At 31.9% G+C, this 15,555-nt stretch overlaps 2 protein-coding genes across 6 annotated transcripts; one reads left to right on the forward strand and one right to left on the reverse strand.

The window, feature by feature from the left end:
• The first annotated feature begins 459 nt into the window (after positions 1-459).
• LOC111033091 (UDP-glucuronosyltransferase 2B15-like) lies at positions 460-14,185 on the forward strand. Of its 4 annotated transcripts, none has more exons than XM_022313685.1 (6): positions 460-746; positions 999-1,124; positions 9,092-10,010; positions 10,941-11,160; positions 11,260-11,479; positions 11,557-14,185. In XM_022313685.1, exons 2-6 carry the CDS (start codon positions 1,075-1,077, stop codon positions 11,840-11,842), a joined length of 1,695 nt encoding a protein of 564 aa, XP_022169377.1. In that variant the 5' UTR covers positions 460-746; positions 999-1,074; the 3' UTR covers positions 11,843-14,185. The 4 variants fall into 4 exon arrangements, with proteins under 4 accessions (XP_022169377.1, XP_022169379.1, XP_022169378.1 ...); XM_022313687.1 differs by having other exon boundaries at positions 462-746; positions 9,092-9,938; XM_022313686.1 differs by lacking the exon at positions 460-746 and adding an exon at positions 856-889.
• LOC111033090 (kelch-like protein 2) lies at positions 2,095-6,456 on the reverse strand. Of its 2 annotated transcripts, none has more exons than XM_022313683.1 (11): positions 5,354-6,456; positions 4,703-4,826; positions 4,411-4,639; positions 4,163-4,338; positions 3,987-4,083; positions 3,617-3,773; positions 3,447-3,553; positions 3,114-3,386; positions 2,896-3,042; positions 2,559-2,817; positions 2,095-2,481 (listed from the first exon to the last, which is right to left on the reverse strand). In XM_022313683.1, exons 2-11 carry the CDS (start codon positions 4,804-4,806, stop codon positions 2,276-2,278), a joined length of 1,755 nt encoding a protein of 584 aa, XP_022169375.1. In that variant the 5' UTR covers positions 4,807-4,826; positions 5,354-6,456; the 3' UTR covers positions 2,095-2,275. The 2 variants fall into 2 exon arrangements, with proteins under 2 accessions (XP_022169375.1, XP_022169376.1); XM_022313684.1 differs by lacking the exon at positions 5,354-6,456 and having other exon boundaries at positions 2,276-2,481; positions 4,411-4,528; positions 4,591-4,639; positions 4,703-4,816.
• Positions 14,186-15,555: the final 1,370 nt, after the last annotated feature.

Below are 15,555 nucleotides of genomic sequence, written 5' to 3' on the forward strand. Positions count from 1 at the left end.
TAAATGTTCGTATCGGCCGCTATAATAATACCTATGCTACGTATTAATGATAATAATATAATAATATTCTATTATTAAGTACATACAACACATTTTTATTAGATATTAATTATTTAAAAAATAACACGAAACGTGCTCGAACATATGATTTGAAATCACTACAATAAAACATGACACTGTATGCTGATGCATGGCCCGAATTTTGAGCAGCTGGCGCGAAGCCGTTACGAGTAAAAGTCGCGGGGATCGACGAGTTTTCGTCCTCCGCGCAGTCCTGGCCTCTCGGCGAACAGGGTATACACGACTACTGTTTCCCGATTGGTCTATTCAAATTTGCCGCGATTTTATTGTACAATTATCATTATCCAAACAAATACATTCAGCCACTGCAGGGACCCTCGCCATTATCACAACAAGCCTCGCTTTTATATTATATACAATACAAAAAGTCAAGTCAATGAACAAAAAATAAATGTATTATTTATATTTCATACATTAAATTATTATAATTTTTACTACCTACATTTCTACATTATAATTTACGTCAAATAAATGTATCGAATTTTAAACGAGTTAAAGATTAAAATTCAATTTTCAAAGCTGAAAATTATAAAAGAAACTAACTTCGAAGCACTGACCGAAAGAAAGGTCACCAACTTGCTATAATATTTATAAAAAATGCAATTGCTGACCAACTATATATAATATAATGACATATACCGCCGATACATTTGCAAATATAAAAAGTAGGTTAATTAATAATACATTAATTTTATATTGTATTACATTTTATTTACTTATCAATTTATCCATATTATTATATTATCAAGTTTAAATATATGGCGTGTTGTGTTATTAATTTATTTACTTATTAATTATTATCCATATTGTAAGTGCAAACAACTATCTTTATAAGTATATTTGCGCCCTTGCCCCCTTTTTATCTATATATCATATTATATGATATATGTATGCGACTGATAATAATGATATTTTAGGCCCCCAATTGTACTCTGCCCTGGGCCCACCATACTGCAACGAGCTTTGACCAACCGCGGCCACACTGTAGTCACCATGCCGTTTGGGGATGTTTACATCGAAGTGGATGTGTCCGGACTCCGGAGGTGAGTGTTAGCCTTAAGGGCGTTGGAACTGGTCTGTTTTTTAGTACAAAAACATGTCTCATAGGAAAAACTCTCACACTATGTAGAATAGTAGGATTTCGTTAATTTTTTTTTATTTAAAAAGAAGAGAACATTTTGTAGAGCGTATTTTTCAAGCCCGATTTTCAAAATTATAACTGTAGAAGTTAAATGATGCAGTTGAATGATGTACAATATTTGTTTTTTTTCAAACATATTTTTTAGCAATATTTAAAGTAAAATGAAAATTCAGATTTTGATCCAACCTGAAAAGAGTTTTCTTCTTATAATAAAAAAATTAAAGAGATCCGACTATTCTACAGGGCTTGCGTTTTTCCTGTGAAATAATTTTCGTTGATATAATACACCGTATCAACTCCCCCCTAAGTAGGTATCTGGTAGTAGATTAGTGAAAAAGTATTATAATGAAGGTAGTAACTAAATTATGATTTTCAAATTTTTTAGAATTATGGATATAATAATAATAATTGGAAAAACCGGCAACAATACCCTTAACGCTATGTTCTTTTTCGAAACGTTTGACACAATGCGGGCCATACGGTTGAGAGGTGACACAATCTATGAAAGCATACACTTGAATTATAATCAACAATAACGTGTGCGTTTGTTTCTGTGTTCGATCGGTACATACAGTTATCGAATTATTATAGAATTGTGGACAGGAGTGGCCCGCAATAAGAAATTAGCAAGCAGCACAATAAAGTGAAAAATATGTAAGTCAAGAGCAGAAAAAAAGGTTCTCGCAGTCATCGTAAATATAATATCAAATGTAATAAAATATTACTTTTTACATCCTTTTTGGGAAGCTTCAGACAGAACACTCAGGGAAATTAGAAGAACTAATGATAGAATAGTAGGACTGTGTTAGTACGGTAGATATTAAAGCTTATATATATTTATGAATTTATGATAAATCACAGATGTATAAAAATTTGTTCAAAAAGTAGAAAAATATATTTTAAAATGGTACCTAAATTTATATTAATTGTATTGTTGTGTTATAGTATTAGATACTACTTATTATGATACAAATATATTATGTATAGACTTCAAGTAGATTAAAAATCATTCTAGTTAATAAAATTGTATGTTCCATGATGGCATTGGCTCTGCTAATTATTTATAATATATGGTAGCTTATCCACGACTACTCCACTATTTCGACCATAACAACCAAGGCTTTTTGTCAATGTTTCCATAGACCAAGTATTAGTATGGGGGTTGTATATTTCTACAGTAGAACCAAAAGTACATTCGTTATTTGAACAGTTATGACGTCCTCCCATAATGTACAACAATCCATCTAATGCAAGTACATCTATATTAAAAATTAATTTTAATTAAATATATTTCTACCAAGATTTTCTTAGAAAAAATATTAATTATTTAAGTCACCAGGATTGCATCGAGTAAAATGCATATCAGGAATAGTAGAAGACCAAACTCCAGAACTTGCTGTATATGCCTCTATACTTTTTAATTCTCCTGATTTATTTACCCCGCCAACAGCATATAGAACTCCAAGCAACACTCCAACACCAGGAGATTCACGACATATAGTCATTTCAGCAACTGGTGTCCACGTGTGAAGACAAGGATCATAACATTCAACCGATTTCATAGCAAAAGATATCAAAGAAGAACAACCTCCTATCTACACAATTGAATTATATAAGAGATATTATACAATAAATAAATAAACAAATTAAAAACAAAAGAATAAAATATCTACCACATATAGAAGATTGTTAAGTACTCCAACACCTGAAAAACATCTTTTAGTTGACATATCAGTTATCATACGCCATTTTTGAATTTTCATATCAAAAAACTCTGCACTACATAAAGCGAAATTATCGTTGCCTTCATGTCCTCCAATCTAACATTTAATATTATATTATACAAATATATATATATTTATAATAATAATTAATAACCGGTAAAACTCACTGCATATAAACAATCATTTAATACACCATATCTGGATGAACCCAATCTTTCAACTGACATGCTCACCACCGACACCCAACAGAATGGGTGCAGAGATAAATCAAGCATTTTAATATCTCTTCTACTAAGGCTAATAGCAAATACAAAACGTTCTTTAACTAAGGCAAAAGCAGCCGGATAGGTTAAAACTTCAATTTCTGGTAATACCTGGATTGAGTTAGTTGCTGGGTCATACCAGTTGGGTTTTGATAACTCATTGAACATGAGAATAATCTGTCAAGATTAAATCAATAAAATTATTGCAACTGTAAGTTTATTAAAATAGAATAATACTTTTTGTCCAGATTTTCTGGGAGTATTTCGAATAGTTTGTGGAATATTGATAATCTGTTGTGTCTTAAGTGCATGGAAATGTAGAGCTTCAATTAGAAAATCTTTACCTAAAATATTATAATTATATAAGAGTAAATTTAAAAGAAAGTTTTTTGTATTAAAAAACCTACATTTAGGATTATTTTTAATAAGAGATTCCTTAATTACATTAATTGATATGTACTCTATGGATAATAGTGGCAAACGTATATGTTCCATTAATTTAGGCAAATCATCATATCTCACGCACAATTTATGTTTAATCCAATTAATAACACATTCATATACCTACAACAAAGAAATTAAATTAAATTAAAATTGATTAAAATGTAGTTATAGAACTTCAGCAGTTTTTTTGTTTTTGCTTAGACTTACGTATTTATTTATTTTATGTATGTTAATAATTATATGTAAGTATAAGTAAATAAAGTAAATAATGATCTTCAATTTTTTATATAATAGAAATACTATCATATCTATTTTGGATTTTGGTTTACTCACTTTCTCTTCAGATGGGGTGTTAAGAACATTACTGGAGATTAGATTTATCATTTCTTGAGAAGATAAAGATAGAAACTCTTCATTTTTAACAATATATCTGAAAATAATAATGATTTATCTTAACATATTATACAATTTAATGATGAAACTAGAAAATTAAATTAAATTAATTATACAGAAACTGTCTTTTAATGTATGCTTCACAACTTGACAGCAATTCTAAACAGTTATGTAAATCTGCAAATGCTCTGATAGAGAGACAATTAGTAGGATCCAGCTGTGTTTGTAAAAATGCAGCACATGCACCTTTAACATAGTCTAACTGTAGAAGGTCTGCAGCTGGTAACAAATCCTTTAGGAATCAACAATAATGCATTCAAATCATTTTGATGGAAATTCATAAAAAATAAAAATGTATTTATACCTGTACATTTTTATCACTAACTAGAATTTCACCAGTGTAAATGTAATCAACTAACAATTGTAAAGCCGTGGAATCAAAATCTCTTATATTAACAACGTCTTTATTGCTTTCATCAAAACTAGTGAACATTGCACAGAAATAATGACTAGCAGATAATAAAACAATTTTATGTCCGCTTACTATTGTACCATCATCGGTTTCTAGTTTAATATCACATAAGACTCCATCCCTAAAATTAAAATGGTTTTATTAATATTTCTTTTGCTAGCTGCTTAAATTATTCATGACATACTTGCGTAATGATTGTAGGACCCCAAATACATTAACCATGTGTGATTTATTTCTATAATTTGTTGTTATACATACATTGGATTTCGTAACTTGCATGTCATCCATTTCTTGTATGGATATAAAACCTTTTAAAATGGTAATAGTGCTTTTTAAATATTAAACATATCAGATATTACAATTACAATATTAATTACCTAGATATAGTATGTACCATTAATAGAATAGACCAGGAATGATACAAAAATACAAAATATGAGAAGCTATAATATGACCACATAAATTCATATCATAAATCTACACAGATTCAAGGAGATTTTAACTTAGGTATATAATATATATATAATAGTAGTCACATTAAATGTCTCTCCAGTACACATTTTGGGAGTTGGGTTCAGTATAGGTATTACATACTGTAGCAGTTAACCTGTTAAATGTAATACCTATACTGAACCCAACTCCCAAAATGTGTACTGGAGTCTGGAGATACATTTAATGTGACTATTATTATAAAACAACCATCATTCATAGTGTATTTTATCATAATACGTTTATGGTATCAATTGAGTATTAGTGGCTATTGCTATGTTAGTTTACTATGTATAGTATGTATGTAATTTTAATTATATTTTAATGAATGAAGGCATTTTCTTACCTTTGGTATCTATTGCAGTTGATTTTAAACCAGACTGTTATGCAACTACGTACTGAATACCTGAATACGAAAATATTTTATTGTGGCCTAACTGTAAGACGAAAAAATAATCAAATTTCCAAACAAATTTGCCAATACTAAACAATGAAAAAAATATCAAGTGATCGAACAGCCAACTATTGAGTATTGACAAAATACGATACAAAGCTGACACTTGATGCACCTGTATGAGTGCAGAAACATTATCTATGAACTATAAAACTATAGAAAAAATTGAACAGAATCAGCATCGTAGCGGTAAACGGACCTCGGGGACAACACTAATTGTACAACAACCAAGACCAACCATGAATCATGATATAAATTAAATATAACATAATATTATTACACGAAAGACAAAGCGTAAAAGATTAACAAAATTATGTCAAACAACAAGCAGCAGACAAAAACACTTACTGTCGACAAGCCACACTGCCCACACGGCACACTCCGAGGTTACTCACTAGTCGCTACTCGGCCAATGACAAAATAAATTCATTGGTCAGTGATAGTGTGTTATCACACCATATTACCGTGGAATATTCTGTGGTTTTCCCTGACTATTTATAGATATCAAAAAAGCGGGTGTGGCATTGCACAGGACTTGACACTACGAACAAAATCGCGGCCAGTGGCCACTAAGTTATACGCAGGGCCAGGGGCGTAGGTAGGCGGCCAGGTGGCGCAGTGGCTGATCTCAGTTACGTTAAAGTGCTGAGGTTACGCTGCATCGGGCGTCGCTAGCTCCCGGATGGGTGACCGCCAGGGTTTTTAGCGACGAAACATGACACACATAGGCACACAATAACACATGTTATAAACCTACTAAAAAAAAAAACATACAAAATAAGGCAATCCTGTAGTATGCGCTCTACTGTTTGATTGTACTCTACGTCTACCGTGTTACTCTACAACTAAATTAAAATTGTAGACAATGTATTCTTGTAATAAGTCGTAAGTGAGATTATGTAAAAGTAGTTACATTTTTTATTACTGGTTCATAGTGTTCATACGATTTTTATTCAATCTGTTACATAAAAAATGAGAACAATGGATAGTAAATAATAAAAGTGGTTAAAAGACGAACAAAAATATTTAAAAGTAACTAAATATTAGGTATTGAAATTACAAATTATTGTATAATATTATCAACTTCGTCGTCGTCTTGTTATTAGTTTCATTATTCATTAAAATTATAAAAAATTTAAATAAAAATAAAAATACCATGTCCCTCAGAAACGCGTTAAACGTGTCACTTTCATTTATACCACTCCACCACATTTCAATAAGATACCTGTAATAGTTATTTAATTTTAAATAATATGTTTTGAGTAAAATAAAATGTATTTTTAGATGTGTTAAAATTGTTATCAGATAAAGTTATAATTATAAAAGTTATTATTCAATCTATAGATAGTAATATAGTATGCACCTAGCGAGGTCTGCAATCCACCATAGGTGGATTGCCCACCTGATAATATACTGCTCGTATTATCACCATCAAGTTTAGTCGGCATTTTTAACGGGCAACGAAGTGCACGGGATCAGCTGGTAAATTTGTAATAATTTGCATTATTATATAATGCCATAATTAGGTTAATTAGTTTTCGAGTAGAACAAGAAAAAAATTTTTAGTCGGCAAATTGAGTCTTCAGCCCCCTCCCCCCATCCAAATTAATTGTAGTTTTGGATTGTGTAACCCCCCTACCATTAAAAAAACTAGGAGTGTACTCTACTGCAAACTCATATATATATAATATATATATACGAAACACGAATGTGCACTACATCGCGCTTGATAATCTGCTCGATACCTACTTAGTGCAGGTCGAACCACAAATAATTTATCATCAATTAAAATATGGGTCATTAAAATTAATTCAGTATTTTAAAATTTTTTCTTTACCATGGACAACTTATATGGTTGAATATTTTATCAATTGATATTATGCCTCGTTCCAATCACCGGCATCTTAAAATAGTCAAATGTTATTTCTTTTTACATATTACATAACTGTAATCGTTTAATATAACTTATCAATTTTAAATTATAGCTGACAGTGTTTAAAATTTATCAACTTGAATTTGTCGGTTGATCAAAGAGCTTATTTTTTTTTCCAACACCAGTTGACATTACATAATAATGTACCTAGTACTATTTATAAAAAAATTAGGATGGTTCCTGCTTTAGTTTATTTGGATCTTTAATATTGAACAAGTGATTTTTGAAAAGTTAATAGGTAAGTAACAGGTAATCTATTAATCTCTAATGGGATGTATTGTATTTTTAATTTTTAATGGCATATCGTGTATGCTAACCAAATAGTTAAATGCATTTAAATATCTTAAGGCTATACCCAGTGGCTTATTTTCAACTTTTTGCTGTGGGGTGGGGGGGGGGGAGATCCAAACATTTTGTTGATTCTAACAAATTTTATAAGTATTTGATATTAGAAAATTGTTATTTATTTATTGTTATATTTAACGTCTTCGTATGAACATCATCTACAATATATTATAATATAATGTCAAATTAAAGTCAGCTAACCTTTTTTTGGGGTCTTGCGGGGATCCAGTACTTCTGGACCCCATAAATACGCCACTGTATATACCTACATATTGTAGAAAAGAAAAGTCTGTCTAGGCATGACTAACTTAAAAATTCGTACTACCAATGTTTCATTTCATTAGAAACTTGATACAATTTAAATTTACACCGTGTTTACTAAGATTACGTCTTAAAAATCCATTCCTTAATATACAATCAAAAATAATTCTCTATAGTTGTTCCAATTATTAACATTTTTGTAATTTTAATTCAAAAAAATAATTGTGATGGTATTCGACATTTAGGTATATTACCAAATAACAAAATATTAACTAATTTAACCACATCGAACCCGTGCTGACTGCTGACTACCATATACACTTGTCTAGGAACCCAACCAAAGATGGTCCAAAGAGACTTTTTCTTACCTTCAAAATTTGTTTCAGTAATAAAAAAATAACTGATAGTTACAAAATGTTGTTGGTTGTTTTTCGCAACATATTACATAAAATACATCTTTTCTTGTTAGGTAATTTTATCATTATTATTTTTTAATAATTATTTTGAAGTATTAAATTTGTATTATATCAATGAATTGTTCTGAAATGTATTTAAACTGTTACATACTTACATACTACGATGTATTATGCAGACAAAACAAAAAGTAACAACCACCCCTACACCAATTACTATATAATTCCAAAATCTGTGTAGTATACCAAAATATATTAGATTGAAGAAAAATGGTTTCCGGAAAAGAAATCCCACTTTTATTAAAAAAAAAAAAAAATTGGAATTATTAAATATTATTTGATTTATTTGACGGCGTGGAGACTGGAGGACATTAGTAATCTTAATTTAGATAGTGACAATCTCTAAGATATAAATCATAATATAAAAAATAAATAAACATATTTGATTATACTAATTGTGCTTAATATATTTTGATAGTTATAGAAGTTCCATATTTTTTTTCAGTTCAATTTGTTCTTTTAAAGTTAATTAACATTTTTTGTTAACTGAGTAAAGTTATCTTGTGTCCACTTAACACACCTATAATTTGAGTTAATTTTATTTTTACTATTTTGCCAACTTTTTTTTGAAAATAATAATAATAATGCTGTTTTTACACTTTCCATATTGTATCACAGTTTTAAACCGGAAAGAAGAAAAAACATGTTCAGTTTCGCTGCGACGTTGGTTGCGTTGTATGCGTGCTCATCGTCGCTCCAGTGGACGCCGGCCAGTGCTGCGAACATCCTGGCGGTGCAGACGATCCCGGGAAAGAGCCACTGGAACGTGATGCGGTCCATGTTGCGGGCGTTGACTGACCGCGGTCACACCTTGACCGTGTTCACGCCGTTCGTGGACGGTGACCGGGATGGTTACACGGAGGTGGACGTGTCCGAGAAAATTGCACCGAATCTCGGAATAAACGCGACTTTCCTGATCGAAAACTACATTCCATTGCGGAAGGCGATGCCGAGCATGATTAACCATTCCCGGAAGAGATGCGACATGATTTACGGCCATCCCCGGATGGTAGACATCTTGAACAGGGCTGCGGCGTGGCACTTCGACTTGGTCGTCACCGAACCGTTTATGTCCGAGTGCGTGGCGTACGTGGCCAACGTGCTCGGCGTGCCAATGGTGCACGTTGTCGCGTTTCCGGTGGTCACGTACTCGGAACGTCCGTTGACGGGGCACGTCCCAAACCTGGCGGCCGCGGGGCATGCCATGTCCCGCCGTGGCACGCCCAAAACGTTCGCCGAACGTTTCGGTAACGTGGCGCTGATGGTGTACTGTTCGGCGCTGACCTGGTACACGGAGTGGAAGCTGCGGCGAAGCAACCCGCGACCGTACGACGCCATGGACCTCGTCCGACCGTCAATGATTTTCATCAACTCGCATTCCATCACCATACCGGCTAGGTCGCAGACGTCTGACTTTGTCCAAATCGGCGGCATTCACCTGACACCGCCTGAACCTATACCGAAGGTTATATATAGGACGCGGTCCGTGGCAACACTAGGGGGTTTGGGGATTGTGACCCCGAAATATTATACTGAGGTCTGAGGGAGTAAACAATTTTTATAATAACATATGTAGGTAACATTATATGTTATGTTATACCGAAAAACCGTAACCTCATTAATTTACGGTATTACGGTTTACTGGTATGTGCCGAGTATGCTGCTTTAGTGGTATTCGGGCAAAAACCGATATAGGACGGTATGCTGAAAAAACCGTCAACCTTATATCATAATAATTATTATTAAAGTACGGTGAAGTTATACCTAATGAATTTAGAATAATCAAACAAATTAAAAAAAAAACTCGATAATAGTTCTAACTATAGGTAGTATATACTATATACTACTAAAATGTGTTTGTAATAACGCCTAATTGACTCTGCTAATTAGAAATTTGTTTTGTTGTATGTATGTAATTTCTAATATGACTTGAATGGGTTGTCTGCTAATACCACCTAAGGTGGCAAATCTGCTTAGGTGACGGATTCTCACTACAGTTTATGATATTATACAAATTATTTTACATAAGAGTAAATTTTTATATTATTGCGTTTTTAGAGGAGAAACAGAGCTCGAGCGATATCAATTTGAAATTATTTATGTAATAAAAAACTATTTTTTTTAAATTTATACGGTAAACGAAAATTTGAAGAAGGCTGTTTACTCAAACACAGTTTATAAATTATATTCTTCTATGAAAATTCGATAATATGTTACTTTTGATGCCAGAGACAACATATGCGTTACTACGTCCTCGTCTTTAGTATAATCTGTGGTTATATTGTTAGGTATTAGTCCTATAATTTACATACGTACGTGATTGATGTGATTCGTGGGAACGCTTACGTGAAGCGTTACTAATTTGATTATGCCGAGTTTGTTCTGCACACCGTTAATACTCATTTAATATTCAGCTTGAAACGATTTTTTAAATATATTTTATACAACTGGTTCCATTTATTCACAGGACATTTTAGAATTCATCGACGACGCGCCTCACGGGGTGATTTTCTTATCGTTTGGTTCTATGATTTTGATGTCATCGTTACCGGAAACTGTTCAGCTAGCTTTCAAAGATGCACTCGCTCGAGTTCCTCAGAAGGTGTTGTGGAAATACGAAGAAAAAATGAAAGAAATACCGGACAATGTGATGTCCCGGAAATGGTTTCCACAACGCGACATTTTGTGTACGAACTATGATCTAGACATGTTTGAAGCATTTAGCACTCTATATTAATAATTGTGTAATGTTAGGTAAGTAATCAAACCGAATTCATTATGTATAGTGCATACCAATGTCAAACTGTTCATAAGTCATGGAGGCATATCCGGAGTGTACGAATCTTTGGACGCTGCAGTACCTGTACTAGGCTTTCCCATTTACCACGACCAACATAGAAATATTGAAAATTTGGTCAACGCCGGGATGGCGATCGGTATGGACCTGTTATCTGTTACCGAAGGTACGCTGTTAAACGCCATTTCGGAGATTGTAAACAACGATAGGTGAGACATTTTAGATCTTTTAATCAAACGTATAATAGATACTTACTTACCACTGTTTTTACGTACGTCTACCGCAGGTACCAGAAAAACGCTAAAATAGCTTCTGAACGGTTCAAAGACCGACCGATGTCACCTGCAGAATCAGTGGTTTACTGGACAGAGTACGTTCTACGTCATAAAGGAGCTCCACATTTAAAATCTCACGCTCTTAACCTGACGTGGTATCAATATTTTTTGGTTAATGTAATAAGCACATTTTTATTCATTGCGTTTGTTGTCTTATTCATAATTTATTATGGTCTAAGAGTGATTCGTAGCCATATTTGTACATTTTTCCATAGTGTCAATACAAAAAGTAAATAAAAAAAAATTACAAAAACAATAAATATTTTAACTGTTCAAAATAATGTATATAGATAGGTACATCTTATATTATAACTTATAAGCGTAGTACATTCCATCCATTGTATGGTTGGTCGTAACTCGTAAATCGTTATTGTTCCACCAACATCTTTTGAATATAATAATATTTATTCTTAGGTCCGTTTAGCCAGCTCTGCCACTTTCGAATTTTAATACCAAACCTTGACAGGATTTTGTACAATTTCGTACATCCCCCTAAACACGAGTAAACCCGATTTTGCAATGTGCTTGCTGGAGAAACGTTTTCCCAGCATTTCCTAAGCCAAAAGTTGAACAAATTCAATTTTCAATGGTACAGTATTATGTACTTTTTTTTGTACAGTTTTGTTTTTTCAGTTCAGTTTTTTTTTCAAATTATTCTTTTTGGAAATTCTCAGATCAAAGTATATCTTAAATTATTTACCATCCATTATAATTCTTATAATTTATCTAATTTATAAATTACTTATAAGAACTATCAAAGTATAATGAAATGTATTAATATACAAATTAATGTCTTACATCAAAGTATATTCCAACATTTGTAACTAATTAGGTAATTAATCAATAATCATTGAAATACATTGTAATAATAATAAAGAGATAAAAGACTTGACCACAGACCCTGAAAAAATATTGCTTTTTTCTTTACTTGGACATTTTTGGTTTAATTGACTATAGTTGATTTTGGTTTTTGGTGTACCTCTTGACAAAATTTCAGTAGATACTTGAAAGTTTCACTGAATGTTCATATTAGTTTAGCGTTTATGAGTTAATTAAATAATATAAATCAATCATTTTTTACCTATTAGATAGGCAACTATATTGTTCTTTTAAAAAAAAAAAATCAATGTCAAACTTCATAAGACGGAATCACTTGGGATTCACTTTTTCCATCTTAACGGAATTTCTTTCTTGACGAAGCTAACATATTCATAATTATGTATTTGAATAAATTGAGACTCAAGAAATTTTCTGTCTTACCAAAATTTTACTGTATATTTAAATACTGTAAAAAGTATTAACACTTTAATAGGTAGTCTATAATTTAGTTTTGGGTTCGTAAAAAATAAAGTATTCTATCAATGTATAAAAAAAATTTAATCGTTTAACTTAATAAAAAGTTTGAAAAAAAAATGTGTTTTAACTTCTAACTGAGTTTACCAACAGGCAACAATTAAATTAACATTTAACTTTTTCTTATCTAAAAGATTACTTGCAGTCCTGCCTTATTGTATTAATGTAGCCATGTAGGTACCCAACATTATAGTGGTGGAAAATAATTGAACAAACATTAAATTATTTCGATGATAAGTACTTAATATGTATATTTATAGAGTTGCTAAGATAATAGTTTGCAACTTCAGAGGCTGTAGAACAATGCACAAATATACAAATACGAATCGTATAATATAACTAATGTAAAATCGTTATAACATAACTGGTCCAGTACAATATTTTGATTACGGAATTAAATAATTTAAAAATATATAATATTATTAGTATATAAAAGTGAATTAAAACTAATTAAAAGGAACAAAAGTTGTATAAATTAACCGACGCGCGATTGTAGGGTTTGCCGAAAGGACTGTTTGAATTTTATACTATATATATATATATACACACCTAACTTTGCAACACTCGTCTCGGAAAAGCAATTATAAACGGTGTGCATGCCAAAATGGGTTTTCCGGGAAAGCCTGCAGTCGGCGATTAAGTTTGGATAATACGCCGCTGAAGGGGAGGTACGTGTGGTAAAAATATTTCAAATTTTTCATAAAGGTTTTCGACATTCCCAATCACACGTCTCACGCATTATCGAGTTGATTCGCACCTTTCTTCCAAAGTACACCTAAATATCATTATGTTTTTGTAATTTTTAAGACATTCAGAACCTATATTTTCAATACTACTTTCACGATGATTAAGTGTGATTTACGAGGAAGGCTGAGGAATTCGGCATCTGCAAGGCCCGACATTTGGAAAAGGGTAACATCGTATTGCAACATATACCTATAATATCTGGTACTCACAGTTTTTACGTGCGATTATAATTACGATTCGTTGTTTTATCAACGAAAACAAAATGGTTCGTGTACTCTGATTTTAATATACAGTCGGAGGTGTGACGAGCCTACGAATATATAGAAGTAATATAGAAGCATCATTCTACTATAATATCGACTGCCGCAATAAAGTATGTCGTAGACTCGTAGGTACCTAAATTTTACAACTTTTTTTTTTTCAATTAATTGTTACTTTTTTCTGAATTCCCAAAGAAGAATGCCTAGTAACTGCATTTTACAATGAATACATAATATGCATATGATTTCGTTTCAAGGATACCACATCTATATATATATTTATGTCTACCTAAAATACGTATAGCTATAGTATATATTATAATATTATATACCTATATATTAATATGCGTTTCGGCAAACCCTTTCTACAATATTTTTTTTTTTTTTTTTTTAATACCGTCACTCAAACTATACACAATAATCAATTATATATATTGTGGAAATCGTCTATAACTATACGTTCAAGGGACCAAGGGAAATAGGTCATAACAACCGATATTGAAACGATACTCATCAAATTTAACATATAAAATTTTTTCGGGTCCTTCACTTTAAGGTCATAAAACCCGATATATGTCACTTGAACCACGGTGGCATTATAAACGATTTCTACTGTAATATATAACGATGATGATGATGATGATGATGATGATGATAGTAATAATAATAATAATAATAATAATAATAATAATATTAATAACAATGCATATAACACGCGCACCCTGTATTTTCAATCTTAATACAATATAATATTATATAATTCAACATCAAAAATTACCCCGATTATTTGAATTGAACACCGTGTGACACGCGTTTTAAATACAATGCGTACCTTATAAATGTATATATATATATTATATACATTATAGAATAACGTAACATATAATAATAATAATAATAATAATAATAATATAATAGATACACTTAAATAATATGTACAGCGAAATTTCTTAGTACGATCTCTAATCTCCATTTACGTATACATTATGTACACGCTTGGTTTGTGAGAGTATACACATTTTACATTATGTACTACATATATATACTTAAATATATCTAGACATATCTCTCTTACATTACTTAATATTTATTATAGTCAGTGGTGCTGTTATCGAGATATATATAATAGATATTATATATATTGTCGATAAACGATGGACTTAAAATAGTTATTATTACATAGGGCTGTCGCGGATGCGGGTGAGCGGGTGCGCAAGGTGGTGGTAACCGTAACCGCGGTATAATATAGTTAATATTATAATCATAACGACACACCTATTGTGTATTATACACAATAATATACGACCGCCTCAAGCGTCGAAGGCACAACTGTAAGCGATAGAATAATAATGTAAGGAAGAGTTTACCTTGTTTTTTTCTGTACCCTGTTTTGGGAGTGGCGAGAAAGAGTGATGGCGTCAGAGGTGGTATCACTGCGCCTACGTCTTCTGTCATGGAGGGTGCCTTACAAATTTACGCGAAGTGACTTCACACTCAATCGTGACGACCTGCAGAGCCGTATTACACCCTAGGCGAAGTAGGCACCCATCTAGAGACCCACTAGTTAAAAAAAGGAATGAAAACCATTAT

Source organism: Myzus persicae, unplaced genomic scaffold (assembly GCF_001856785.1).
Source record: "Myzus persicae strain clone G006 unplaced genomic scaffold, MPER_G0061.0, whole genome shotgun sequence".
Lineage (NCBI taxonomy): Eukaryota > Metazoa > Arthropoda > Insecta > Hemiptera > Aphididae > Myzus > Myzus persicae.